Raw genomic sequence first — 27,128 nt, 5'->3', positions numbered from 1 at the left:
CAGGCCGGAAGAGACTACAATTCCCAGCATACATTACAGCACTGTTGAGTGCATTCTGGGAGTCGTACTCTGCTCAAGACTCGCTTGACTGCCGCCACTTCTCTCGCTTTCTCTTAACGGAGCACCTTCCATTGGCTCCTGGACAAAGGCGACATATGGTTGGTACTGTTCAGTGGGGCGTGGCCAGGGTGTGTGCTTAAGGCTACTCGCTTTCATCTCCCTAGCACCCCCTAAACAGTCACATCAATGCAACAGCAGGCGCACTGGGAGAGCTGAGCAGACAGCAGATGGGGAGCAGGGGAGAGAGGTGACATAGGGAATTAGTCTGGGAATTAGAATGGCATTGCAATTGCTTCCTAGATAACTATATTGCATCAATCAGGATATTCCCTTTAGGGTACAGATGAGCTGGAGGTCACTAGCCATATCAGAGGAGGGAGCCGTTATCATTCCTTCTGCATTCCCCATTTGCTTCTCCTTCCTCTCCCTGAATTAGCAGACTGTCCATGCAGTGCCTCCTATAGTGGTGTAACAAAATCTCAGAGATCAGACTACCACAGAGTGATCTGTGCACCCACAAAGTAGTGGTAAGCTAAGTTTACTGAAAAAGAGACATCATCATCTTATGGTTCAATGTAACTGGATGAACCAATAATAATATCATACCATGATTGCAAAAGGATGCATAGAAAATAATATAACCCTAAAAAGCTGATCCTATTCAAAGACATCATGGCAGCTCCACCTGTGAAAGGAGTTGGTAGATCTACCTACTAACAGCCAAGTGCCTGCATAACAAAAACAAAACAAAAACACCCCTACAATTGGTTTTAAACCATCATTTTATTGGCAGTCTCTGTACAGAAAGGGCTACGCAGGCTGAATTCTCTTCACCCTCCTAGAGAATTAGCAAGACATTGGGTATGCTATGCCACTATTTCACCAATCTGAAGAGACAGAGGACTTCCTTTTCTTGTACCAGCCCTATATTAATTGATAAAACTGTGGAAAAACAACTCAAGAAGCAGAAGCAGCAGCACAGAATGTAGCCCTGATGGTTGTGCTGCTGCAGGACTACTAAAACCTTTCCCAGGTTGGCCAGCTGCCACCCAAAACATCAATGATGCTGGTGCAAAATACACACAAGGAACCAGAAAGAACTGTCAAATACAGTCATTGCTGGATGGGAGATAAAACAGCTCAAAAAGACAGCTGTTGCTGAGAATGGGAAATTTTAAAAAATAAAGAGAAGAAGGTGATTAACAGAATTTAGTACTAGAAGAAATCAAAAGTATATGGTTCTGCCATCCAAGGTATCAGTTCCAAGGCTGATTATGTAATTTCTATGAAGTAGACAGGAAGATTATTATAACAGTTATGTGATTTCTTACACACAAAATGAGTTTGAATGGTTACAAATTCATATATGAGAGGCTGGATTTCCAAACATTGCCTTTATTAAAGACAGTCTCATCTGCTAGTCTGCCTGTTTCCTGCCCATGGTGTTCAGAAAGTTCACAGTTACACAGCATAATAAACAGACAATAAATTAGAAGAGTAACAAGATAAAACTAAGGGCTCTCTATATTTGGATGATATCTGACTGAACAAGTATGGCTGATGGGGACATTTTGGAGTGGTAAACTTCCTTCTCGGTGCTTTTTGCTTTTCAATCTAGTTATTTCACAATGCTGAAGTGCTTGTATTCTAGTGCAACAATCTTCTTCTCATTGCGGAATTTTGCTTCATCGATGCGAGATTTCGGGCTTCCTGTCTTCCTGAGCCATTCCTGCATCTCCCGTACCTTGACAGTGGGGCCTTGGATTTGTCCTTGCACAGTGCCATCTTCTGTGTTTTGGACCCAGCCAACCACCCCCAGCTTCTTACCCTCAGCCTACAAAAGGAAATGTGAGATGAAGATGGGATTAATGTGAACTGAAGACAGACCACAGACTCACATCTTTATATAGGAATCAATCCCCCAGAAGGACCATGGGAAAGCCCAATGAGAGTGCTGGAAGTCAGACAATGCATTTTGGGATTTGCTATCCATTGTAACATCTTTACAATAAAAACAGGGCTTGCAATACAACCTTTAATTTAACCCTATGGAATACAACCCTGGCATTTGTAACAGACAAACAAAACACAGCTGTGTGGGTATAAAAGTTGTGCTAGTGACTGACAAGGACTCTCCTGATTTAGTTTAAGTGGAATTACTTAAAAATAACCCAGCAGTCTCACAAGAACTTCTGGAAGCTTTGATAGAGTTTGTGATGGAAACCATTAGCAAAGGTAGCACAATGCTGATTGACCAGAAAGACTAAGGTGACTCCATAGTATGGGAGATTCTAAAAGAAAAAGACTTGGGCCTCGAATGTTAATTTTTTTAAATTGAAGTACAAAATTTCACTCAGATTTTGTTCTCTAACAGGACCTAAACTACTCCAGTCCCCAGACTGTACTTTAAGAGTAGAAATTTAATGGGCTGTACTTATTTAGTGAGACTGGCCCTCAGTAAGTCACAGCCCAACATCCGGACCACCTCTTTCCTCTCCCCTAAGAAGTGATGGAGTCCACACTGCAAGATTTATGCAGTGCCCCTCACCTCCCCCCCCAGGAGAAAACATACACAGAAGAGCAACAGGAGGAAACAGCTGCAACTACGGGGCAGCTGGGGCCAATACCAATCTGGGAGAGCAGGTCAGGCCCAGACTGCGCAGAGCTTCGTGCCAATGGGACTTCAGTACAGCCTGAGCCCCGGTGGTGACTAGATCGAGGGGACTGAGGAGCCCCATCGTGGCTGAGCTGCCAGGCTCGCCCGCTCCAGCCCTGGCAGCAGACACACCTGGGTGTACTTGCGGAAGAACACGCCTTGCACTTTGCCAAAGACCTCATAGTCCACAGAGATGAGGCTGTCGCCCTCCGCCATGCTCACGCGAGCCTGGTACAAAAACAAAGCGGCGGCCATCAGCAGAGCCCGAGGGGATAGCCCCCGCCATCCACCCCCGCGCGGCCCGGCAGCAGCGGCCGGGCTTGCCGCAGGGCCCCGCAGCGACGGCATTGCGCGCTCGGGAAGCGGGCAGGAGAGGCGGACCGGGACCGCGCCTCCTCGGTGCCTAGCGTCCCGCGACCCGTGCTCAACCAGGAGCCAATGAACAGCCGCCAGGCAAAGGGCAGCCCGGGCCCTGGCCGTGCAGTGGGGGCGGGGTCAGGCCGCCGCCAGCCCCGGGCAGGTGTCCCGGCTCCGCCCACTTGTGCCCATCTCTTACAACCGCTTCACGAGCAAAGCGGCGGGGGGCGCCCCGGGGTCCGGACTCACCCGCCGGGCATTCGTAGCCAGAGCGAGAGGTAAAGCCACCCAACGGCTGTGGTGCGCTGCAAGCTTCGCCGCCGGGCGGGGAGACAGCGGCGCCGGACCATAGAGCCGAGCCCCGCCGCGGAGCAGAGCGGTTACCAAGCGCATTCGTTCGGCCGGACCTAGAACCATAGAGAACCGAGTACCAGAGCGGCCGACTCAGTCGGAGGCTACAGCGACCCCGGAGAGAGCGTTGGCGTGCTGGTTGCCAGGCAACTGTAGTAAACAGTCAGTGCGCAGCGCTCGGGGCCGTCCAGCGCGGCCGGAGATCCAGGTGAGGGCGGCGGGTGACGGGCAGTTTGTTTCCCGGGGGGTGGGGAGAGAACAGCACCCGGCTCGCGCGGGACCTTTTCGAGCTGGAGTCAGGGCAGGGGTTGGCTGCCGGATGTCAGCCCGTGTCTGGACAGCCCCGCTCACCGTGGGGCCTGCACGGCTCCCAGTCCGCGGGGAGCGGGGTGGGAGCCAGTCTTGCTTCCTGTTCGCGGACGTAGGATAGCGCCCCCCGAGAGGGACTTGCCCAGGCCCCATGCGCAAAGGAGGGAGTGGACTTTACTTAGGGGCCTGGGTCAAGGCCCAGCCCTGCCCCGTCTCGCGGAGCAAGACGGGACTTAGCCCTGACAACCAGGTCTCAGCGCCTGCCTGGCGCTGGGACACGGAAATGTCCCACAAGCAACATGATTTCTTTGATTTTTCATTGTCTGGGCTGAGAGAAGGACAAAATGAAACATACGTCATCAACGTCAAAAATTAATTCAGCTGTAGCAGCCTCGAGGCCTGTGTTGGTTAAGATAAGGAAAAATGGGCGGGTATGTGTGTTATAACCGCGCCTGCTGTTTAATTTGACAGAATCCCTGCAGATCTGACCCACTCTCAGCCTTGTTTTCAATGTGCCGCTTAGAGGATTTTGTGAGTTCTAATATCAGCAAAAGGCTATACCCTCAATTTCCTCTGTTAATTGCAATAGCCATTTGTTCACAAACAAGGGTCACAGCAGCACTGAGTGACTTTGGAACCCAGCTGACCCTTTCCAGCTCCAGTGTTTGTATTTTAAAACAAAGCAGAATGGCACAATAATGAGAAAGTAAACTGGGTTCCACGGTTGCAGATTACCCCAGACACTTTCCCACTTAGAATCCAATCAAGGGCCCCATCAAATGCTTCCTCTTTTTTGGTTGTTGGACCCCTTAATTGACTAAATCACTGCTGCTGTCATAGTCCTTTTTACCCATCATCTGTTCAACAATTGTTTTGATCCCAAATGAAAAACTTCTGAAACCTATTGTCCAAGATGGTATAACTCTTCGATGCTATGAAGCAAATGGTGGATGTTTGTACCCCTACTTTGTTGATGGCGCTATGAGTGTGATTTTTAGGAGTACGTGACTTCTTCTTCAGACCCAAGTGGTAGTGAAGGGCACATAACTACCAGTACCTGCCATAAACATCTTGCAGTCTGTTGGGCATGCCACTAGAATTCTAGCAGCCTTCTCAGCAGCTGAGGGTTAGACTACAAATAAATCATCACAAAACATCCTCCACCCCCCAAAAAAACAAGCAAACAAACAAAAACCACCAAATAGTGTATGACCTTGACATAAGTATTTTTTACCAAAGCATACATATCTTCTTCACCTCCTGCTGTATGGTTAGTTTAGATTACACGCCAAAGGCAGTGACTTTGCGCTAGTTTGTAAAGCTCTATATATGCTTGTAATAGTGTTTAATTGTCGTTGCCATATAGCGGCCTCAAGTTGTCTGCTCTGGCTGTGTAGTGTGGGAGAAGGTTTCTGTATGTTGACTCTAGAACATCTGGACTTACAAATTCTAAAGGGAGGAATCATGAGGGGAACATAGCAGATCTTTCTGTGCAGCAGGCTTCTCTGCTGGCTGAGCACATGCCTGCTGCTTTCCTGGCAAGACATTGCACAGAGACAGAAAGAACCAATTTATTTCTAACTACATTGGAGAACTGAACAAGTAGAACACAGAGAGGCAGCAAGGAGGTCCTGCAGCCTAAGGAAGGTTCAGAGTAGTCACAAAACCTCTCCAAAACTCCATTAATGTTCTTTGAGCTGATCACTCCCCAGCATCTAGAATGTAGATATTGTGAAAGGAAATCCCAACTTGTGAATAAACATGTCAATAATATCTTTGGTTTTGCACCTGTGTTCTCCAGCAGGCACTGAATGGCTCAGCTGCAGCTGGCTGTATGTCCACCTGTGGATTCTATGGTGGCAACTCCCCATCTTCCAGTGATAGGGCAGGAAAGATACCAGTCCCGGCTAGAACATCTGAAGAATAACTTCCAGCAGCAGCGTCTGCATGAGAAGGAGGATAAACTGAAGGGTCTCTCCATCTGCAAAAGCAGGAGTTATTCCTGCTCTCTGTCTCCTGGGAGCAGCCAGCAAGACTCTGGACAAGGGTGCTTCTACTCTACTGGACCTCATCATACTTTGCCTTCCAAGTGGGCAGTCAGGCAAAGAGAAGGAGTGGACCGGTCCTACCCCCTGAAACCAGTATTTCATTACAAATCTGGGAGCATTGCAGTGCCAAGCACAGGTCAGCTTAGGAATTCGCCACCCATGGCTGATTCTCCCAACAATAGATCTAGCTCAAAAAAGAGAGGGAGGTTGCCAGCAGTCAGGATTCAGCCAGCTGTACTGCCATCTCTTTTGGTAGCAGAACAGGCTAAATGGTCAGCCAGCCATCCAGGAAGGGGAGAGTTAGGTTACATCCAAAGGCTGGAGGCAGCTGGGAAGAGCCTGGAGGAAGAGATCCGGAGGAAAGAGGCCATCCTTAGGGAGAAGCTGAGAAGAACAGAGGAGGAGCTCAGGAGGATCCAGAGAGAGAAGGAGCAGATGGAGGTGGAAGAGAGAAAGGAGAGAGAAGTTCTGAGGATGCAAGAGAAGAAGGCAGCAGTGCTTTCTGGAGGACACATTTCCAAGGCTACAGCTAGGCCCGGTGAAGGGGACTGTGATCGGGAGCAGTCTTCAGAGGGTGCCATGCCCATGCCAAACACCACCCATCTTCCCCCTGTTCTTGGCATAGAGAGACTCAAGAAGGGACGGCTGGTGGCTAGCAACAGCAAAATTCAAGAGCATACATCTTTGGACAGCATGGACTCCTGTCCAAAGTTGGTCATGAAACACAGCCAGGGGTCACCTGCTGTAGCCCCCTCAGAACAAGACTCTGGAGCAAAACTGTTGCATTCACAGTCTCCCAGTCGTGGGGAGCAGGGGGAGCTATCACAGTGTGGCTTCTGTGGGCGTAGGTTTCTCCACCTCCGATTGGAGAAGCACATGAATATTTGCAGCAAGAGCCAAGGCACCAAGAGGAAAGTATTTGACTCTAGCATGGCCAGAGCCAGGGGCACTGAACTGGAACAGTATCAGCACTGGAAGAGCAAAACCACCACCCAGGTAACATATACTTCCAGGCAACTGACTGGCCTAAGGGCAGGGGTCAGTCCTTCCTCCTGGGAACCCTCTTTAAGGAGCATGTAATTTTATCTGTTTAAAAATACCTAGTATGGCTCTTACTCACCCTTCAGGCTTCCTAGAATTTAGCCAACTTTAGGGGAAAGGTCAGCCACCTGAGCCTTACACTGTGCAAGGGGAAGAATCTTCTCCAGTGATATGGACTCCACTTGCTCCCATCACTCACACGAGGCTCCCATAAGGAGCAACCTCTTATCGGGGTCTGCTGTGTTTGGGGACCTGCAGTATAGTTGTGGCTGCTATGGCGGGGGCAGGCTGGGACCAGATCTAAAAGCCTATTGTTAAAACAAACTAATGGCAATGGGAGCATCAGCACCCCTTCTTCTCTCAGGTAAGCTCCAGCAGCCTCTGCCTCATATATCTTGGCCCGACTGCCACTGGCTTGCTTTAGGTGGCTGCTTTCCCCTGCTCCTCTTAGTGCCTAATGCATTCCTTTGACAACCAATGTCTGTCTCCCCTGTCTCAAGCTGTCTTAAATTGGTGGTACCAATCTGGGGTGTTGCTGCATTGGAGGTTGGTTCAGGGCTAAGTATAGGTTTGGGCCCTCTGAGAAGATGCTAAGTACAGCCAGGATCTGGAGCCAACCCTTTTCTAGCTCCTGCCATCTGTACTAACCACCCATCCCATTCTATGCAGAATGAACCACCCAAGAAGAACAACTGGAGACAAAAGCATGAGTCTTTCATCCAGACCCTGCGCCAGGCCCGTGAGATACAGCTCGTGGTCTCCAAAGGAGGGAAGCTGTCAGACCTGCCCCCACTTCCCCCTGTAGAAAACGCAGACTATGTCTTCTGTCCCCACTGCAGCCGGCGCTTTGCACCCAAAGTAGCTGAGAGACATATTCCCAAGTGCAAGACCATCAAGAACCGCCCCCCGCCCCCACGAAAACGTTAAGGATGACATATTTCAGTAAATCCCGGCTCCCTCTCTCAGCCTGGCTTCCATCTAGAGGCAGCAAGGGAAGCTGTGTTTTCACCATCCTCCAAGCTGCCTGCTGACTTTTAAGATATTCCCATGTAAAGTGAGTGAGGAGCTCAGGACCCATGGACTAAATACTAAAGTGCTTGTATTTTGAGTTGCAGCCAGTGGTTCCCAAGTGTGCAGATGAGTCCATGACAGCTTAGTCCACCAGTCTGATGATGTTAGTTCTGGTCTCTTCCCAATCTACTGCTTTTCACAAGTTCCAGTTCTCTTGACTGAAGAGCTTGCTGAGTCTTGGTGTGAGCAGATTACCATGATGTCCCTTTTGAATGGAACGGGGTTGTCAGTAAGACAGCAGCCAAGTGAGAACCACCAAAAAGGATAAGCTGGTCAGAATCATGGTTAGGTGCTATGGGGCAGGGCAGGGTTGAGGGCTTTTTCTCCTAATATCAGTACTGTCTGGGACAGAGGTCATTCAGCTCTCTTAGATGGAAAAAAGCCCTTTTGTTAGGCACCAACAGTGTGTTCATCCTTGAACCAGCCACACAAATATTAAACTGATGTCTGTATGTGTGCAGCCTATTTTGAAGTACCTGCCTGCAGAACTTCTAATAGCTACGTAGCTGGGGAGTGGGCTGGGATTGTACTGCTGTTTACCTCCAGATTCCAGCACACGAAAGACCCCAAAGATCAATTACTTAGATATATCTGCCATGCCTGTGTGGCTGCCTCTTGAGAGTGTAGCAGGGAGGTCTTGTTTCCTGCAATAGAGAGGCTTTATGGGTTATTACAGTAATTTGGATAAGTCAGGTAAGGTAGCTTCTTTGCAAAGAGAGAAGCTGGGGGAGAGATAAACACTAGCACATTAGACCATAATGTACAAACTACAGCTTCCCTCTCTGTTCCTAACAGTCCTGGGAGGCAGAATCCAGAACAGCTTCCCTCTGTCAGCTGCTCTTGGTGCTTAGTCCTGTCTGTTTTCTGGTTTTTTGTTTTTGTTTTTTCTAAAACTGAACACTGAAAACAGAGCAGGCAGGTTTAGTCCATGCTTTTTGTGCAATAGCCCATTGGAGGAATTCAGAAGAATCCTGGAACTGGCTTTTATTCAGCATTGGTTTGGTAACATTTTGCTTTTAAATGTCCAAAATCTTTAATGGGGGTGCCATGTTTGACATACCATCTCTTTAATCAGATGAGCAGATGGGGGCAGGAGGTGCATAAAATGCTGTTTCAGCACAAGACTTCCTGGGGGCAGTAAACTTGCAGCTGGAGTCTGCAGTAGCAGGTGAGTTTTGTGCAACCAGCCACTTACTGAATAGTTGGAGAGATGTCTTTCAGCATGTGCGTGCTCATTCCAGTGTCAGCTCTCAAACGATAGACTCTCAGTGCTGCACTAGGGTCTTTAGGCAATAGGCGACTGTTGCAAAGGGTTTACTTGCCAGGTATGTGAACTTGGACTCAGATGCAAGATTCTGTTCAGCCTCAGTGTTCCATGGAGGACATTCAGGCTGGCAGATGTCCTTAGGCCATGTGTTTTCTCTTTTTAGAAGTGGGTGGTTCAGTACAAACAAAGCCCTGGCAGGTAAGTCACAAACAGCATAGGAGGAACACATAATTCATGAAATGAAAAATAAAAAACTCAGGAGCTTTTTCTTTAAGGCCCATGGTGATCCTACCATGGTTCAGCACAGCCTGGGGAAACTACAGAGGGCCAGATTGAAATAGGCTTAGTCAGAGGCTGGATAGGTGGAAAGAGTCCTCGACTGGGAGGTGTAGAATAGTCTCTCAAGGATGTAGCCTTCATATCTCCACAGTAAGTGGGCAAAGCCCTTTCTCTAAGGACAATATAGTAGTTCCCAAAGGCCCCAGTCAAGGGTAAACTGCACGGTGCTTGGCACTGTGAAAGCATGTCAGAGCTTATAGCCCAGAAGAAATATTAAAATCCAGACCCAGGGTTTGCAATGGGTTCAACATACATGTTGACTGATTACAGGAGGTTTGGCACATCTTATTAACTCCATTTCTGGTCTTATTTTTTTACAAGATAGCAGAGGTGAAAGGAAGCCAGACAACAGTAAATAGCAAGGGGGAAGAGTGGAAATATCACTGAACTGATGGATATATGAATCAAAGCAGCAGAAATGTAGCACTTTAAAGACTAACATGATTTATTTGGTGATGAGCTTTCGTGGGACAGATCCACTTCTTCAGCTGTGAAGAAGTGGGTCTGTCCCATGAAAGCTCATCACCGAATAAATCATGCTGTTGATCTTTAAAGTGCTACATTTCTGCTGCTTTGTTTTGTTGGAGTACAGATGAACATGGCTACTTCTCTGTTACTGAATAAATGAATGTTTAAAATGAACTAAATATAAACCTAGTTCAGAAAAATCAATACAATAACCTGTGATGTGTTTATATTAAATCCAATTTTACACCATCCTCACCCTCTTGTCAATGTGCCAAAGGCTGCTGGTGTCAACAATGCTGATCTGCATCACAGAAGGTGGGCGGGGGGAGTTGATACTTGGTGGGGAAAATGGGGCTTACAGCTGTTGACAAGTTGTGAGGCAGTTTGGATGATTGTGGGCTCACAGGAAATGTATGCTAAAACAATGAGCAGATTAAATAGCGAACCGTTGAAGTTGTAGGCTAAATTGTCCTCTGGCCTATTGTGCCAAAAGATAACTGGCTTGCCATCTTTACATTTTGAAGTTAACAATGGGCAGGCCACTCCTCTTACTAAGCTATTGTTTCAGTTCATCTGCAGACTCAGGAGGCGTATAGACACCATGGAATGGAGGAGGCCCTAATTAAAACCTCCAGAGAAGTGAGGGAGAATCAGACAGTTGTGTTGGTACACACCCAGCACAGTGGGACTCTGATCCACAACTGGTGTCCTTAGGTGTTGGGATAATACTACTACTAAGTCATCAGAACTGGCAGCAGTGCAGCTTGTTGTAACTGCTGAGCACGTGATTGTGGGATAGTTAACACTAGTAAAATCTGTTGTAAGAGAACCAGGATCTTGTTTCTTTTGAGCCCATCTTTTCTTGCTGCTCATTCCCCACCTGGCACCATTCAACTGTTGTAAAAATGGCATCATCATCAGGAAGAAAAACAACATCAAGTGACTATGTGTCTCTGGGAACACAAAGTTTTTCACATAGACGTATGTACAATGCACAACTTGCCCCTTAAGTTCGGAGCACTTTCCCATATCTTTTGGTGAAATGAGAACATAGGAGACAGTGCTTTGATAGGGACTTGCCCCAAGCTCAGATTCTGCGTGGAGTGGGGAAGGGAATATGTACTGAATCAGGACACATGGGAGAACCAGTTTAAACATTTATTGAAACAGAAACTACAAACCACTCCACTCTTTAGTCTTTCAAAGAAAGACAATGACAAGCTAGTTATTCTGCCAGTGTCCAAGCAGGCATAAGTCTTGTTCCACTATAGCAACTCAATAGCAAAACTAGCAGGAGACTGGCATAAGGAGCTAGCAACACAAAAAGGGGAAGAGTAAAAAGGGGGTTAAAAATGTTCAAAGGCACTTGTGCCCATTTGCCCTTCACATTCCAGCAAAAAACGTGCTGGATTTAAACTGCTTTTTTGGTTGCATAGCTGGCTAGTTTGAAATCAGTGGTCTATAACAGGCACAACTTGGATAGTGTGAATCCTCTAAGGCAAATACAAGGTTGTGGAGCACAGGACACCTTCTGTCAGGGATTGAATTCTTTACTAGATCCAAGGGGAATTCAGTCTGCCCACCCAGCTTCCTAACTGCAGAGCATCGAGAAGTGAGGACAGCAGTGCCCTGTAGACATCTCAGCAGCCTGGTGGTCACCTATTGGCTATGACTGCTTAGCACTTCGTTCCTTCTCAAGGCCACTGCTGCAATACGACAGATTCCATCTACACTGCAGCAACAGAACTCGTATGCTGGGACTTCTAACCTGAGAACTGGCTCTCATACGTATGGAAGAAGAGAGGGTACAATCACCGACAGAAGGCAAGCAACCCTTGAATCCCAGGCACTCAAGGCCCTACATTGGGGCTTGCTCTCTCCTTCCCTCCCTACAACAATAAGGACAGCCAGACTGAACTCTGCCCAATTGCTGTGCAGAACAGCCTAAGATACTACAGTGGTAAGCACTGGAGAAGATCCTAAAAACACTGATTCCAAGCAGGATGCTTTGGTGTCTGTTCCCACAAAAGGCTGAAGAAAATTCCTCGTGTAGGTGAAACAGCTCTCATTGAAAGATACAAGGCAACACTAGAGCACCTGGTGATAGGGATAGTTTTTGGGGAATGAAATCACAGTCCCACTCCACTGCAAAGAAGGAAAGGACTCTATTTCCTACAAGCCCTACCGTGGGGAAATCTGAGGGACTAGCTGACCCCTAGAGGCCCTTTCCACCCCAGAGATCCACCCCAAGTCAATTAACTAAACAATTTAGAAAAGTCTATTTCATTCCCTAGTAGGGATATAGAGAGTCCCACTTCAAGTTCCTTGGGAGAGTGAAGCTGGTGCTTCTAGAAGAGGGGTGAGCTTTGAATTAAGGCCTAACCATCTATTGCCCTTGGGAAATATACATTCTGTGCGCACTACTTTAGAGACCTCTGCTGAGAGGACAGCTGTGCTTCCATTTTGTCAAAACACTGGACAGAAAAAAAAAATACCAAGACGGTTCTAACCTTTGGTGAGGAATAGAAGCAAGCAGGAACAGCAGTGGGCTCACTCTGAGAAATCACATGTAACAAGAAGAGTTCTGGCACCCAAAATTAACTGCATCTGTTCAGCTAGGAGTGCGCCACAGCCTGAAATCCAGACGCACTTTTCTGGTTAGGAAGCAGCTAGTCTAAACTCAAGAATCCTATAGGAAGCAGTTCTCTCTCCTACAGCTGGAAACTACATGCAATTCTGTTTGTGCAGTGCAGGGCAAGTGAAAAGCACTAGCTGAGTGCTAGGCCCTCAAAATAAAGTATTTCTAGGACTGGGGCACACAGCTGCATGGCTAAAGGCTGTATCTCAGTCAGGGATATGTTTTCTATAACTCTCTCCCCACTGCCTCCAAAGTAAAACATATTTAAAGTTCTGTTTGCCCATGAACAGCATGGAGCTGTCCCATAGGCTAGAGCTCTGCCCCTTGCCATAATAGCTGGGAGCAGCTCAGGGTTCTTCTCTGCTCTAAAGTGAACATGGGGAGCTAGGGTTCAGCCAGCTTCCATACTCAACTATTCTCTTACCTAGAGTTTCATTGATTGATGCTCGAATACCAACGGCTGCTCCTGGGAAGCAGCAAAATAACAAAAGGGCCACAAGCTGCTTCTGGAGCCATCACCATGATGGGCCCAGGGTTGTCTTGCCTCATGGGCAGGATTGACAGATGAGGTACAGAAAGGAGCTGCTGCTGCCATAATCACTGAGTTGACCATGACCTGGAGCTCAGGACCCTGTTTCTGAAAACTCACTCCTAGATCATATCTAAAGGAGGTGTCTCCCACCAAACATACATGGGTGCTCCTCTGGAGCTTCCAGTCTCACTCCTTGTCTGCGAGTGACCTGAAGCCAGAAAAGCTGCTCTCTGCATTCTGTTAGTGTGCTGTGAAGTTGGATGGATCCCAGCAGGCTCAGGAGACTAGAGGCTGGAGCGGCAGGAGTCCGTTCCCAACAGACACCAGGAATCTGAATCCAAGTCAGTTTTTGGATCCGTTTCCATCTCTTCTTTAGCTGTCTGTGTTCCTTTGGAATGAGCCTGCAGCTGCCCAGACAAAATAGTGAGTCACTCTCATAACTCAGCTGCAGGCCACACACAATTTGCTGGCTATTCTAGATGCAGTTTCTAGCATTACAGAGAGAGCTACTATGACAGTTCCACTACATCTAACTGCTCCCCTCTTCTTGGTCAGAAAACATACAAGTTACCTAAGGCCCCTAAGAAACTGAAATGCCTATCTTACGGTTGTGTTACCACTAACTTATGGCTGTAGAGTAAACTAGCCCATCTTTACAGCTGACCAAGAGCAAAAGGCAAGGAATTTTTACCCTACACCCATCTACTCTGTCCCACCTCCTGTTAGCTTAAGAGACTTGAGTTTGATTGAAAGGTTCTCCTCCCACCCACTCTTCCAAACACAGCCAGGATCCAAGTTCTCTACCCTCCCACTCTTCCAAGGGGTGTGGGGGTTTTCAGCCTGAATTAGTGGCCTGAACATCCAGCACAAGGGGTATCCTCACCTGTACTCCTTCTGTCCCCCGGCAGAACCTCTGGAGCTGGGCACTGAGACGACTGGTTTCCTGCTGCAGCTTCTTTTGATCAGCCAAACACTGTAACACCAAGCCCTGCAGCCGCTCCACTTCAGTCTGCAAAGTGCTACATGCACAGGGTGCAGCTGGAGACACCGACTTTCCATCTACACAGGGTAGGCCTGGAGCTGAACATGGTTGCTGCAAAAAGAGTGGAGAGTGAAGAGAGAAAATAAGGATGGGAGATGGCACCAGAGCTGCTGAAAATTCAGATTTCCAAACACTTAAGTGCTGGATCTTTGGGGACCCAGGTCAGCATGATATTAACCCTTATGTTATTCACTGCCAACTTTCCCTTACCCCAGCTTGGATACATTTTCCTCCCTCTTCCTCTTTGCAGCTCTTGTTCCTACCTGCTTGTCATGCTGAGATCCTTGTTGGTGCCTCTCCACCCCAGCCTGATTTCCCAAGAGAGTCAGGATTTAGCATCTCATCTAGGGATGGCAGCACAGTAAACTCCCGTAATAATTCCTTGCCTCTCCTTGCTTCCAAGTTCCTCCCTCCCACTGGAGTCTCTCAGCATGGAGTTGTATTTCCACAGAGGCTTTATCTGCACTAAACTGAAACTAATTTTATTTCTTGCTCACAAGACTGCTTGAATTTCTCTCTCCTGATATCCTGATATTCACAACTCCCCACCCAAGTTAGCACTAGCTGTGAACATCACTAACATGCCCTTTTCCACTCTCAGCCCGATTGTCAATTAACCTAACCCAATTGTCCTCACAGGACCTCCCCCACAAGTCAAACGGTGCTATATATGGTCCTGTCACCTTTTAGTAAATCATCATTCATTGCAGGAGATGTGGTCTTAACATATATGTTACCTGGGGCTCTGTCTTGGGCTTACTGAAATCAGCAGGTGCATCAGAGGCCATTTTGAGACCTTGCAGTTCCTGGTAGGGAAGAGTCTCCTTTTCAGGCTCTGAAGAGTCAGTACTCATAGGAAAGGGGCTGTCAGGCATGGGAATGAATTCAGCATTCTCCAGTTCCTGAACACACACAGAAGCAGCATTATGTCAGAGATTTCTCCTGCTCTCAAACACCCTGAATATCTTGAGCCAGGGCAGAGCACCTTCTTGGGTGGAAAACAAGTCACAACAGAAGGCAGGGATGGGTAAAATATAGCCAGATGGGCCAGATCCAGTCTACGAACATTTCTATCAAGTCTGCCTCCCGCAGGAGAGACAGCACCTGTTCAGATGCCCCTCCCGCCATGCAGTTCCATTCTGCAGTTGCTCCCTTCCAGGACCCTGCTGTTAACTGTGCAAAGATGGAAGGGGAAGAAAAGGGGAGTGCTAATGTCAAGGTGTCCCCCTCCCGCGGTAGCCCATCTCTGCAGAGCTATGGTCAGGGAGAGGTGACACTGCCTGGCTCAGCAGGACTCAAAGCTGCTGCGATCTGTACTCTTCAAGGGCCCAATATACATCTGTGATTCTATATGACCTTATTTATGCCTGCTGCTCAATCAACTGTGTCTGTATTCAGAACAATCTTCTCTGCACAGAATTGTACACAAGCCAAGCCAAGGCAATGAAGACATTGTAATTCCATGCATTCTCAACAGAGATCACGATGAACGAGGTCATGTTGACTTGAGATGTTACCAGTGATATTACACGTCAATGATACCTGTACAAATTTATTACTAGATTTTGCTTCACCCTTTAGATCATGGTTTCCCAACCTGGGGGGCGTGCCCCCCTGTGGGGATGTGAAGACATTCCAGGGAGGGCACGAGGCGACCCAGCCCCCCATCATGTCTCCCACTTAAAGAGCGAGCTGGCCTTTGCTGCCAGCTCTCAGCCCCTGCCATTTTACGTGGGTGACCTCCATGCAGCTGCTATAAAAAGCAGGCAGCCAGCAAAGACCCATGTGGAGCTAGCTGCCTTCTGCAAAGATGAGTAAATGTGGGTTGGGTGGGGGAGGAGGAGGATGGGATTAGATGAGAGACTGGGGTGCCTGGCTGAGGTGAGGGGGATGGGGTAAGAGCAGGGGGCTGGTGACGCCTGGCTTTGTGGGATGGGAGGGGCTTGGGTGGGCAGCTCACGGGGGTCGGGCGGCTGGCCAGCTTGTAGGACTCTCAGTGCCTGGGCAGCTGGCCCCAGCATCACAGGGCTCAGGTGACTTGGGCTGGCAGCTGGCCCCCAAAGCACAGGGCTTGGGCTGCTCAGGCTGGCAGGTGGGTGGCTGGCCCCAGCAGCATGGGGCTTGGGCAGTCTGGGCTGGCAGGCAGGTGGCTCGCCCCAGCAACGCAGGATAAATAACATTTTTATATCAAGTTATTGTGTTTATTTTAAATTACTAATTGAATTGTTTGTTGAAAGGGGGGATGGATGATGGTAAAGAAGAGGTGGGGGGGCCATGAAGGTTCCTCAAAAATCAAAAGGTGGGGTATGTGATGCCAAAAAGTTTGGGAACCACTGCTTTAGATCATTGTCGGGACACTTGGGGTCACTAAAGCATCCAATTTTGTATCTTGCATTAATACCTAGAGTAATTTTACTAAAGAAATTAATGCAAGTATTTCAAAGTGGTTATTTTAATGTGTCGATGGTATCAATATTTATCCCATTTCTATGATAATGGCACCACTTGACAGCTCCACACTGTACATCATCTTAAAGCAGACATAAGCTTTCAAATGATGTACGAGATGTGTAAATGTACAGGGTATGTCAAGTTGACCAAACGGGTGGTGACTGCTGTGTATCTAATTCCAGGTACTCCCACAGAACAAGGAATGCAGAGAAATGTCAATTTGGTGAAGAGGGAGTCTCCTGTGCCCTCTGGCGGGGAAGAACAAAGGCTGCAGATAATTTAGAGAGAAGCCTCTTAAGAGAGTTTCTCTTGCTGGACCCTTTGAGGAACACGGGGCAGTTGGTTCTCCTTAGCTGTTACCTTACGCAGCCAGCCTGGGCAGGAGCTGCTGTTGGCACTGCTGTCTCCCATGGTCTCTGTGGGACTGATCCATCCTCCCATTCCACAATCTGCTTCCATGGTTCCTCGAAAACCTCCGCTTGGCTCAGGGGTCTCAGATTCCTGTTCATTTTCCTCCTCTTCTCCTCCACCAGTTGTGGAGCTCTGAGCCACTGGCAAACAAGAAAGAGAAGCAACAACCTTACACATTTCTGTGGCTCTGCCAGTGAAGGGAATGCAGCTGCCACTGAACCACAAATGAGGCACAGAAAACAGAAGAGGAACATGACCCCCTTGGAAACTACTTTAACTGCAGAAACCTGAGGGTGAAGGTAGTATATGCCTGGACTGCATCTCCTTCCAGCTATGTAACTTGGAAAACACCATGCAGCCAGTTCCACACACTCTTGCCTCCTGGCTCCATCCCTCACCACACAAAAGTCCCAGATAAGTACTCAGATAGGTAACCACCACTTCATCCATCAAGCTGCCCGTTACATAAAAGGGACACTGACAGCAAATGCCCAGATAGATCAGACAGAAGAGTTGACTGCTTTCTCCCCACACACCAACCCTTTCTCCATATCTGTAGCCACCCATCCAGTCCTACCACCTCCACTAGCATCTGCTCCAATCCTATCAACCTGTCCTGCCTACCTAACCCTCATACAGTGTCTATTGGAAAGGTGATGAGATCACTACCGTTTTGGGTTATTGCATCAGTAACTGAGAATTGCTGAAGCACGGGAATCCCAGGTTAAGCTAACTTGACAGACCCCACAATGTCCAGCTCTCCTGCCAACAAGCCTCTGCCCTTGTTCTTTAGTTTATCCATAATGTTTCTGCCAAAGCTGTCCTCTCCAGCAGCTGTCCCCATATCACTTCCCCACTCACCTTTCTCTATTAATCTAAAGGCTTGCACACAGCTCAGCTCCTGCCTATCGCTTGCTGCTCATCTAGCATGAGTGGCATCTCCCCTGCTACCCAGATCCTTCCTCTTATGCTTAACCTTCCTCATAGAATGAGTGAATGCTAGACCTGAAAGGGTCCTCCAGAAGTCATTGAATCTAGTCTCCTGCATTTACAACAGGACCAAGCACCAACCTAGATAATCTCTGACAGGTATTTATCTAACCTGCTCTTAAATATCACCAACGATGGAGATTCCACAATCAAGGGAATTTAGTCCAGTGCCTAACTACCCTGACAGAAAGTTTTTCCTAATGTCCAGCGTAATCTTCCCTTGCTGCAATTTAAACCCATTGCTTCTTATTCTACTCTCAGAGACTTCGGACTAATTTTTCTCCCCTCTCCTTCTAGCAACCTTTTATATACTTAAAAGCTATTATATCCCCACTCAGTCTTCTCTTTCCCAAACTAAGCAAAACTTAATTCTTTCACTCTTCCCTTATAAGGTAATTTTTGCTAGACCTTTAATCACTTTTGTTGCTCTTCTCTGGACCCTCTCCAAATCCTTCTTGAAATATGGGGCCCAGAACTGAACACAATACTCCACTTGAGGCATAAGCAGTGCAAAGTAGAGTAGAAGAATTGCTTCTTGTGTCTTGTTTGTGACATTCCTGCTAGTGTATCCTAGAATGCATCGTCATCTTGCGCACTAGCTGGCCTCCCTCTCGTTATTCAAAGTCCCTCACATTTTTGAGGGCTTTCAAAAGCAGAAATGAAACCCTGTCACAGGACTGATTTGCATCCATTCACACCGTGCCCTGAGCGCAGGGGCCAAGCCTGAAAAAATAGAGGCCTGAGCCTGTACAGTTGGACACCGACACCATAATTCATACCTAGATACCACAGTGACTGGATAAGACAACAGAACCACCCTGCATAGATCATGAGTCTCCTTGTCTACTCACAGTCTAACTTACTCTGCAATATACAGGTGATTTTTACTTTTCTGGTGCTTGGTTTTTACATTTGTTACCTACAGGGCCTCAGAAATTCCAGCTGCTCTAGTCTTCTCAGCTCTCACGCTTCTGGGCAGGGGTTGTGTGGACTGAAACCTGTTTTGATTTACAAGGACTGATTCTGCTGGCACAAGCTCTGTGTGTGCGCGCGTGCACATGTGTACACAATGAGAGAGGCAAATACTCCCCTATCATCATGTGGCTCCGAGGTACTACAGTGCTGGACAGGCAGGCTGTCAGCCGGCTCCAGTAGGAGTGGAGACCAGGAAGCCCTTTGCAGGCAAGCAGCAGTGAGGGTGGGATATTACCCATCCCACCCTCACTGCTGCTTGCCTGCAAAGGGCTTCCTGGTCTCCACTCCTACTGGAGCCAGCTGACAGCCTCCCTCTCCAGCACTGTAGTACCTCGGAGGCGCACGATGATAGGAGAAGTATTTGCCTCTGGAACTTTTCAGTGTGTATCAAACCTGTTGCTGCTCAGGAACCCCCAGCTGTGGAGTGACCCACGTTGCTTTTACCTAGGGTTGATTACTCACCAGTACCGATGGACAAGCCACTACTGTTGGAACGGATGGTTTTGGAATTCAGCACCTTTTCTATGGGAAAAAAAAACAGAGCATCCCTTTAGCAAAGAGGCTCTCACAAAGGTGGTATAAATCAAAACAGGATAAAGCCAGTCTTCTAGTACTGGGGCTGACACTGAGTTACCAGCAAGTTCCCCTAGAATGATTTTGACCCTCCCAGCCAGCAAGCCCAGGTCAGTGAGTAGTGAGTTATCACAACAAACATCTTTGGAGCCAGCCCCGTCCCTGAATTACACTCACCAACAATGAGAATGGTGTGCCAGCCACGGCAGGACAAATCTGGAACATAATGCAGGGACCCAAAAATGGGTCGAGGCCACGAAGTACAAATATCAGAGCCATGAGCTCTCTCTGTCGGTGTCATTGCCAGACGTCCATTCCCACCATTGCCCCAGGCAAAGATATGGTTATCTATGGAAAAACTGGTCCATCAGCCTGAATGTAAAAACACCTCATTTACCTTTCCAGGGGCCCACCTGCCTGGACTCAATAGAGACCCCACTTTTCCTATAACTACTCCAGTTCAAGTCAGACAGGGCATCTAGTCAGCCTGCTTCTCCCCAGCACCTTGAAGGCTAAAATTGTGTGTAGGAGTCTAGCAGCCAGGCTCCAGCCCCCCACTGGGCAGCCTATGGACCTTAGCTAAAGTTTTGTGCTGCCCTGTCCCACTAATATGCCACTAATCTGGGAATTTCCTTGGTCCAGTCACAACCTTTCGGAGCTTGATTGTGAAGCAATAGTTGCAAAGACTGCAGCCTCTCTGTGCAGCCCTGAATGGCAGAAGATAAAAGAAATATTTCCACAGCTAGATGGGAGTCAAATGTCTGAAATCATTCTGCAGACCCAGCCCGCAGGAGTCATCCACTGCAGCCTCTCACATGCCTACTCACCGTCAGTAGCAGCTATGGTGAATTCATCTCCACATGAAACTCTGATCACCTGCTTCCCCCCAAGGGGGCCTCCCAGCAGGTTAATTCCCAGATGTTTCTTATAGTCACCAACACCCAGCTGTCCGCACTTGTTGGAGCCGAAGGTCAGTAAGCGGCCCCGCTCTGTGAGGAGGATTGAGGAGAGTCATAGTGGGTACCCAACACAGGAAGCAGCAATGGATGCAGAGAGAATTAGTAGCAACAGCCCATGACCAAAAAGGAGTCTGCTAAGAATCTGTTCATGCCGGAAGAGGGCTATTAACCAGTGAAAACTGCTTCAACCCAAGCAAATCCCCCAGCCATTCAATGCTCTCTTTGGTTCCCAACTTTGACTCTGGATCCCATGACTCCTCCCAGGCCCTTAACTGAGATGCTCTGACAGGGGAACCAAGATTCCTGATCAGGTTCTAAAGCTGAATGTCAGTCCCACCCACGATATTCTCCTTTCCTTGCACAACCCTCCATTCCCCTTAGGGAAGGATGAACAAGTTCTAATATTGCTGCTGGCAAAACAGGCTGAAGTTCATGCCTGCTCCAGGAACTGACAGCCAGGAGAAAGGGAACTAAGACCCGATCTAAAATCTTCAGAGCCCACGCTCACTGGATATGTCTTCAGCAGCTTCTACTTTGCTCAGTGGAGCTGGAATGAAATAGAGCCAATTTAAAGGACCAGAACAAAGGGTATCCTACTAACTCTGAGCACAGCATACAAGCCAGTGACATGTACTGTGAAAGCCTATCCCTGGAGATTACAACTAAGTCCTTTAACTGGGAGTGGGGAAGTGGAGCCATTCCCCCAACACAACTGGCACTGTGAGTAGGTCTCACCATCTATGGAAGCTGTGTGTGTCTTTCCTGGGGCAATGGTGCGGATCTTGTAGAAGGACAGCTGTTTGGCCAGAGTAAGGGAAGTGGTGTAGGGAACTTCATGGTAGGTCTGAAGGAAGAGACCAGACATAGAGAAAAGATAAACCCTAGAGAAAGCGCCCCAGAGGCACACGTATCATGCACATTTACCAGCCAAGATCTACCTATGCAGGTCATGAGTTGATGAGAGTCCTGGGTCCAAGAGCCCTGCAAGAAGGCAAAGCAATTCCTACCAGGCTCAGATTCCACTTATGTTATAGGAGTTGCCCAGATGCACCTAATATACTCTTTTTACCACCACAAAAGTGATCTGAACCCAGTGGAAGATGTGAGGCTGGGATGGATTTGCCCCTCTCATCATACTAGCAGGTGTGCCTTAAGATTTCCCTTCATCCTGCTGCTCTGAGCTGAGATCCAGTGGATGGACATATCCCATGCAATGGATCCCTTGCCACTGTTGGGGGATTTCTGCTTCCTCATCTTCTAAGTAACCTTGGGAGCAGCCACAGGAGCACCAGGTGCACTCACATCATGATTAATGATCCCAGATGTACATTGGTTCAGGCCCAGTTTGTTGAACTCGTTGAGTCCACATGCCAGCACTTTGCCCGTCTGGGTCAGCAGGAAAGTCCCATCACAGCCACACTGGACTGACACAATATTCAAGGTCTTTGGAACATTCACCTAAATTGAAAACAAATGCCAAAAATCAAATCCTGACAGCTACAGAGCAAAAACCAAGGACCAAACCTAGATCGCAGGAAACACCTGACTGCATTAAAGCAGTGGTTCTTCCAGTCTACCTCCTATCCCTGACAACGGCCAGTGTAAGCTGCTACAGATGAATGCATAAGAAACTACCTAATGGAATAAGCTGCCCACATGTAAGTTATGTCTTCCTGACAAATATTTTGGTTATGTGACCTAACGTCCATCCATATCAATGTGTGCTCCTATGGTGAAACCTAATTAGCTTGTGGCCTTCATGGTATCTTGCATTAGTAAATATTATTCCATAAGGGAAGTTACTTCTTAAGCACGATCAGAGTTTGGCTTTTATCCCCGAAGTATGATTTTTTTTCCTTTCCACATCTTCTTCATATTTAAATTAAACATCTGATCCTTTACTGAATTAGAACAACTAACAAGGAACATAGGAGAAGTAAGAACATGTGCAAGACCAGGTGATTGTTTATCTACATAACACCTTTTTGGTAAAGAAAAGATGGCGAGGAGTGATCTTTGTAGTGAGTGCAGGAAAATGATCAAATTTTAGCCATCCAAACAAACAATTTGCTATCAAAACAAAAGCAGTCAAGTAGCACTTTAAAGACTAGCAAAATAGCACGGCTTCCTCTCTGTTACTATTCAACAAACAATTTGCTGTTTCTGATTGCAGAGTGCACTATTGACTAACCTACACGATTTTGTATAATCTGCTAAATTTAACACCTTCTCACCCTCGTTCAGCCACCTATTCCAATTGTTAGTAAATGCAAACAAAACAAAACTTGGAGCCTCCAAGAATTCTTTCCATGGAGAATATTAGAAAATTATCCAATCCTTTATTTTCTGCCTCTTAGCAGGTTTATAACTCATGACAGAACTATATCTCCCACTGTTTTTGCGAGGGGTTTTATATGGACTTCCAAATAATCTCTAACAAATTATATCAGCTCATTTTACTTTTGCCATTATTTTGTGAAATGCTCAAAGATTTCCAGTAGGTTACACAAACACAAATTTCCCATCTGGAGATCTGGTACATCAAATCTGGTACTGACTACTAGTTCAGGAAGCTGCCCTCCTATGGGGCTTTCTTGTGAAATTCAGCTATTATTTCTCTCTGCAAGCAAGTCTCCGAGCAGTGAAGCCGGAAGTCAGAAGGCAGGGGAACATCCAAGTTTGGCCATTTTGAGAACTGTATCTACCTTCCGAGATGGACTGATAGCAGCTATTAGATCTAGAGCCTGTGACTGGCGAGGTGAATAAGTGAATATGAACCCCTCAAAGCTCTGCAGTGCATTGGGAAAAACTCGGGCAGTGAATGTTCAAAAACAGTGACTCATCTGTGTACGGATTAATGCTCAAGAAGTGTTTAATAAGGAGACAGGGGAGTTTTACCTTCTGAGGGGTGTAGTGATCCTCTTCTGAATCCAAACCCAGGCGACCTGTATCAGAGAAGCTGTGGTGAGACACAATAAGGCACAATCTTCCTCAAGACTGAGGGGCATGTCCCAGAGACATGCCCTTGTCCTTCTTCACTCTTAGCAGAATCCCACAAAGTTAGGAGCCCTTCTTCTCAGAAAACAATGCTGCTTCCCCCATTCATCAGGATAACTTCTCCAAGGACCAAGTGCACTGCTCCAGTTTCCAGGGAATCCTCCATCCCAGAGGTGGAGACTACCTATTCCTGGGGAAACCACTCCGCCTCCTGACTTCTTAGAGTAAAATCAATGGCTCATTTCTCGTGTCTCAGTCTAAACTGGAAAGAAACCTCCATGAATGACTTGGTGATTTTTGGCTCCCAAAGTGCCCTAGGCAGCCCACATGCATCCTCCGCTTTATATAACTGCATCTTAGCCACCATCCTGTCAGCTGCAGGTAAGAGTAGAGTGTCTCCATTCCATCTCAGGGCCAAACAGTGTCTGACCTCCCTAGGCCTCCAAAGTTTGGAGCAGATCCCAGAAAGAGGATGTGGTGAGACTGCACATACCATACTCGCCACAGCCCCACGAGTAGACCTCTTTATTTCTCGTCAGAACAGCCACATGATTATCTCCACAGGAGACCTGCTCCACAGGATTGTTGAGGAAGAAGTCCAGGTGCAGTGGGTCCAGGACCTCAGACCCAAACACCTTGTCAACACCCATGCAGCCATAGTAGTCCGAGCCAAAGGCATACACCTGGCCTTCATCTGCATGGAAGAAGGGGAAACTCAGTCCACACATGGAGCGTGCATCAGGCTGCCTGTTAACCTCCTGTGGGATGGCCAAAGGTGCCCAATCCTTGTGGGCAGCCTCATCTTTAATAAAGAGGACTGGCCCCAGGGGACTATAAGTTTTTGCCTAAAATGAAACTTGGTTGTTCATATTAATATAGATTATTGCATGCTTGGACCTGCAGGTCTCTTGTCTGAAAAGCTCAGAAAAAGCCATATTGTAGCCTTTCCCCTGGTAAAATTGCTTTATTGATTTGAACTTGGCAGCTGACTGGTCCACAGTGGAGCAGATCAGGGTCTCTTCTCATGCCACCCAATCAGTCTCTCACCTGTGATGCAAACAGTAAAGTCATCACCACAGGACACCTGGTTAATAGCCTTCCCCTGCAACTTCTCCACACGCTTTGGCTGCCGGTAGGAAGCTTTGTCTCCATGCCCCAGCTGGCCATGAAGCTTTGTACCCCCCTGCATATTCTGCAATACATAAAAACCTGGTAAGGATGCATGTCCAGAGGGATATTGTCACTATCTTTGAAGTCTCTAAGGATGAGCAGGGAAGAAGAAGGAGCAAGAGAAAACTGGTATCTCAATGGGACATGACACCAAGCACCACTGAAATGCCATTTGGGGCTTTCAGATAGCTTTAGGTATGCCCTAAGGAAGAGCAATCAGGTTTCAAGCTGTCAGCTGATGACCATAGGGGTCAGAAAGGAATGTCTCCCCCCTTTCATGCCTACCCAAATGGACAGGTACATTATATGGCTAAGACATAATCTATGATGCTGCAGAATATACTTGTTGCTGCTGAATTGTGCTCAAGGATCTCAGCTTTCATTATTCACATACACTACCCATACTTATGGGTGCAAATAAATCTTTATGCATGTGAAACAAGTGTCACTGATGAAGCAATGTCTGCCTGAGTCTGCAGACAGATTGAATTGACAGCTCTGAGAATCATGAACTTTCCCCATTCATCTTGAGGGACTGCTGATACTGAAACCTGGACGTGACAAAGTGTCAACAGTATTAATGGCCTTACTGATGGTTTTAGCATTGAACATATTTGTCCCATAATCCCCAACAGACCTATCCCCTACTCAATTATCAATATGTCCTGCTCTTCCCCTTTCCTCTGAACATGTCCTGTGCTGCAGTTATGTGCTGTCAATACAAAACTCTGAAGAACACTGAAAATGTAGGTGCAGTATACATTTGTTTAGTTTGATACCAAAGCAACTCACTAGAAGATCAACTTTTTACACTCCATTTTGGTCACTGAAAACAAGGACCCTTGCTGCAGAATCTGGAACCACCCTGTTGCAGATTACTCAGATTTCTACGTATATCCAGCCAGGCCATGTTTCCTGCACTCACACGTTTCCTGCCCTCTAATGGGCTTCCCTACCTATTCTGTATGGTCTCTGAAAACCCTTTCCAAAAACAGATACAGGCCAATGGAATAGTATAAGAACACCACTGCACTTCAGGGTGGGCAAAAAAAGGAAGGTGCTTGGCTCAAGGCATCATAACACATTCCCAACTTGACACCCTTTGGTATGCTGAAGTTTTGGGTAATAGCAGCAGCTTTTCAACAGACGAATTCCTCTTCCCCCCATAAAAATATAAATGAGAGGTTTAGGTTAGTACCAAAGGGGCTGCCTCTAATCATTTCTGCTACTTTGTCCAATCCCCAGATTTGCCTACACCTCTTCTCTCACCTTCCTGAGCTCCCATGCTTCTGTTTCTAGTGTCCAGGAAAACTGACCTATGGCTGGATACTCTAACTTTTAGAGCTCATATCCCTGAGACCGCAGCATTCCTGGGTTCTTTCTGCTTGGCTCACTTACCACCCAAGTGTAAAGCTCCTTCTCCACAGTCACCACAGCAAAGTGAGTGTTTCCAGCACACACCTGGCGAGCACTGCAGCCGCTTTTGATGACATCCAGCTTCTGGGGGGTGGACTTCCCACCCCCCCAAACATACACCTCACTGGTACGTGAAGTCACCACTGCAATTGGTGTCTCACTGACAGTGCTCGACCTGTAAAACATCCCCCAGAACATAAGTGCTCTTAGTATGAAGCTCTGACTATTGTCAACACTGTCAATCCTCCCTTCTGGTCTCCACACTGTGGAGCAGCTGGAAGAGAACCGGATTGCTTGGCTCTGAGCTGCAGCACTTCAAACAGTGGGTTTTTCTTTATAAAAATTCTTTTCTTCTCAGAGATTGTGAGGTCTCGTATGTTCTAAACATGTTCAGAAGCAGAACTAGGTAAGCACTGCAGAAGAAAGAGCCTCCAACCATCATTCAAACAATAAACAGAATCCAATCTGATAATGTTTAGAACTCTGACAGGACAGTTTGTCTCATGAGTACTCAGAACAAACTGCTTAGAAAGCGAAAGATTCACAAATAATCACACAAACCTACACAAAGGAACACATGACCATTTCAATCTCCAATTTCCCTCTTTAATAGAATTTCAGCCATTCCATCAGGGAACAAAAACATGCTACATAAGGTAAGTGACCAATTACTCCACAAACAACAAATCATAAACACAGAAGTCACAGTCAAAGCAAGTAATTTATGAACACTACATGGAACTGAGACAATGTTTTTAATCTGTGAAAATCAAACTGTTGGATAAGGCACCAGCAGAAGAACTGCCACACTTATTGCAGAAGTTATTTGATAACAAATTAGCTCATTAGCTGGAATTAAAGGACTCATGTACACACCCTGTTTTACGAAAAACTCTCACAGAATTCAAATAAAAAAAAAAAAAGCAGTCAAGTAGCACTTTAAAGACTAGCAAAATAGTTTATTAGGTGAGCTTTCGTGGGTCAGACCCACTCCTTCAGAACATAGC

General features: G+C 47.2%; 3 protein-coding genes across 5 annotated transcripts in view; 1 reads left to right on the top strand and 2 right to left on the bottom strand.

Moving 5' to 3' along the window:
• Positions 1–1,435: 1,435 nt before the first annotated feature.
• ACYP1 (acylphosphatase 1) lies at positions 1,436–3,554 on the bottom strand. Its single transcript, XM_074996763.1, has 3 exons — positions 3,323–3,554; positions 2,849–2,944; positions 1,436–1,894 (listed from the first exon to the last, which is right to left on the bottom strand). Exons 1-3 carry the CDS (start codon positions 3,488–3,490, stop codon positions 1,679–1,681), a joined length of 480 nt encoding a protein of 159 aa, XP_074852864.1. The 5' UTR covers positions 3,491–3,554; the 3' UTR covers positions 1,436–1,678.
• Positions 3,522–9,973, top strand: ZC2HC1C (zinc finger C2HC-type containing 1C). 2 transcript variants are annotated; one of them, XM_074996761.1, is made up of 3 exons: positions 3,522–3,632; positions 5,535–6,777; positions 7,492–9,973. In XM_074996761.1, the coding sequence occupies exons 2-3, from the start codon at positions 5,545–5,547 to the stop codon at positions 7,747–7,749; spliced, it is 1,491 nt and encodes a 496-aa protein (XP_074852862.1). In that variant the 5' UTR covers positions 3,522–3,632; positions 5,535–5,544; the 3' UTR covers positions 7,750–9,973. The 2 variants fall into 2 exon arrangements, with proteins under 2 accessions (XP_074852862.1, XP_074852863.1); XM_074996762.1 differs by having other exon boundaries at positions 3,554–3,632; positions 5,538–6,777.
• A 1,136-nt stretch (positions 9,974–11,109) lies between these two features.
• The window catches only part of NEK9 (NIMA related kinase 9), a 32,851-nt gene continuing 16,832 nt past the window's right edge, over positions 11,110–27,128 (bottom strand). The window contains exons 10-22 of one of the 2 annotated variants that reach the window (XM_074996760.1): positions 26,104–26,296; positions 24,583–24,727; positions 24,029–24,229; positions 23,437–23,483; positions 21,841–21,996; positions 21,274–21,382; positions 20,407–20,568; positions 19,757–19,927; positions 19,469–19,528; positions 16,991–17,181; positions 14,917–15,081; positions 14,021–14,230; positions 11,110–13,538 (exon numbers count right to left, since the gene is read on the bottom strand). In XM_074996760.1, coding sequence (XP_074852861.1) covers positions 13,422–13,538; positions 14,021–14,230; positions 14,917–15,081; positions 16,991–17,181; positions 19,469–19,528; positions 19,757–19,927; positions 20,407–20,568; positions 21,274–21,382; positions 21,841–21,996; positions 23,437–23,483; positions 24,029–24,229; positions 24,583–24,727; positions 26,104–26,296 — 1,927 coding nt within the window. In that variant the 3' untranslated portion in view covers positions 11,110–13,421. Of the gene's footprint in view, positions 13,545–14,020; positions 14,231–14,916; positions 15,082–16,990; positions 17,182–19,468; positions 19,529–19,756; positions 19,928–20,406; positions 20,569–21,273; positions 21,383–21,840; positions 21,997–23,436; positions 23,484–24,028; positions 24,230–24,582; positions 24,728–26,103; positions 26,297–27,128 lie in introns of both variants that reach the window. The other variant, XM_074996759.1, reaches the window with a different exon arrangement.

This window comes from Carettochelys insculpta, chromosome 6, assembly GCF_033958435.1.
Source record: "Carettochelys insculpta isolate YL-2023 chromosome 6, ASM3395843v1, whole genome shotgun sequence".
Lineage (NCBI taxonomy): Eukaryota > Metazoa > Chordata > Testudines > Carettochelyidae > Carettochelys > Carettochelys insculpta.
The sequence above is the reverse complement of the archived record's forward strand: the minus strand, read 5'-3'. Positions and strand labels throughout refer to the sequence as shown.

What these genes read in the sequence shown, in the direction of transcription:
- ACYP1 (XM_074996763.1), bottom strand. Translation starts at nt 3,490, where the DNA reads ATGGTTCTAGGTCCGGCCGAACGAATGCGCTTGGTAACCGCTCTGCTC. An exon ending in TGGCTACGAATGCCCGGCGG is followed by an intron (nt 2,945 to 3,322) that starts GTGAGTCCGGAC and finishes TTTTTGTACCAG; the next exon opens with GCTCGCGTGAGCATGGCGGA. An exon ending in TCTTCCGCAAGTACACCCAG is followed by an intron (nt 1,895 to 2,848) that starts GTGTGTCTGCTG and finishes TTCCTTTTGTAG; the next exon opens with GCTGAGGGTAAGAAGCTGGG.
- ZC2HC1C (XM_074996761.1), top strand. Translation starts at nt 5,545, where the DNA reads ATGGCTCAGCTGCAGCTGGCTGTATGTCCACCTGTGGATTCTATGGTG. An exon ending in AGAGCAAAACCACCACCCAG is followed by an intron (nt 6,778 to 7,491) that starts GTAACATATACT and finishes CATTCTATGCAG; the next exon opens with AATGAACCACCCAAGAAGAA.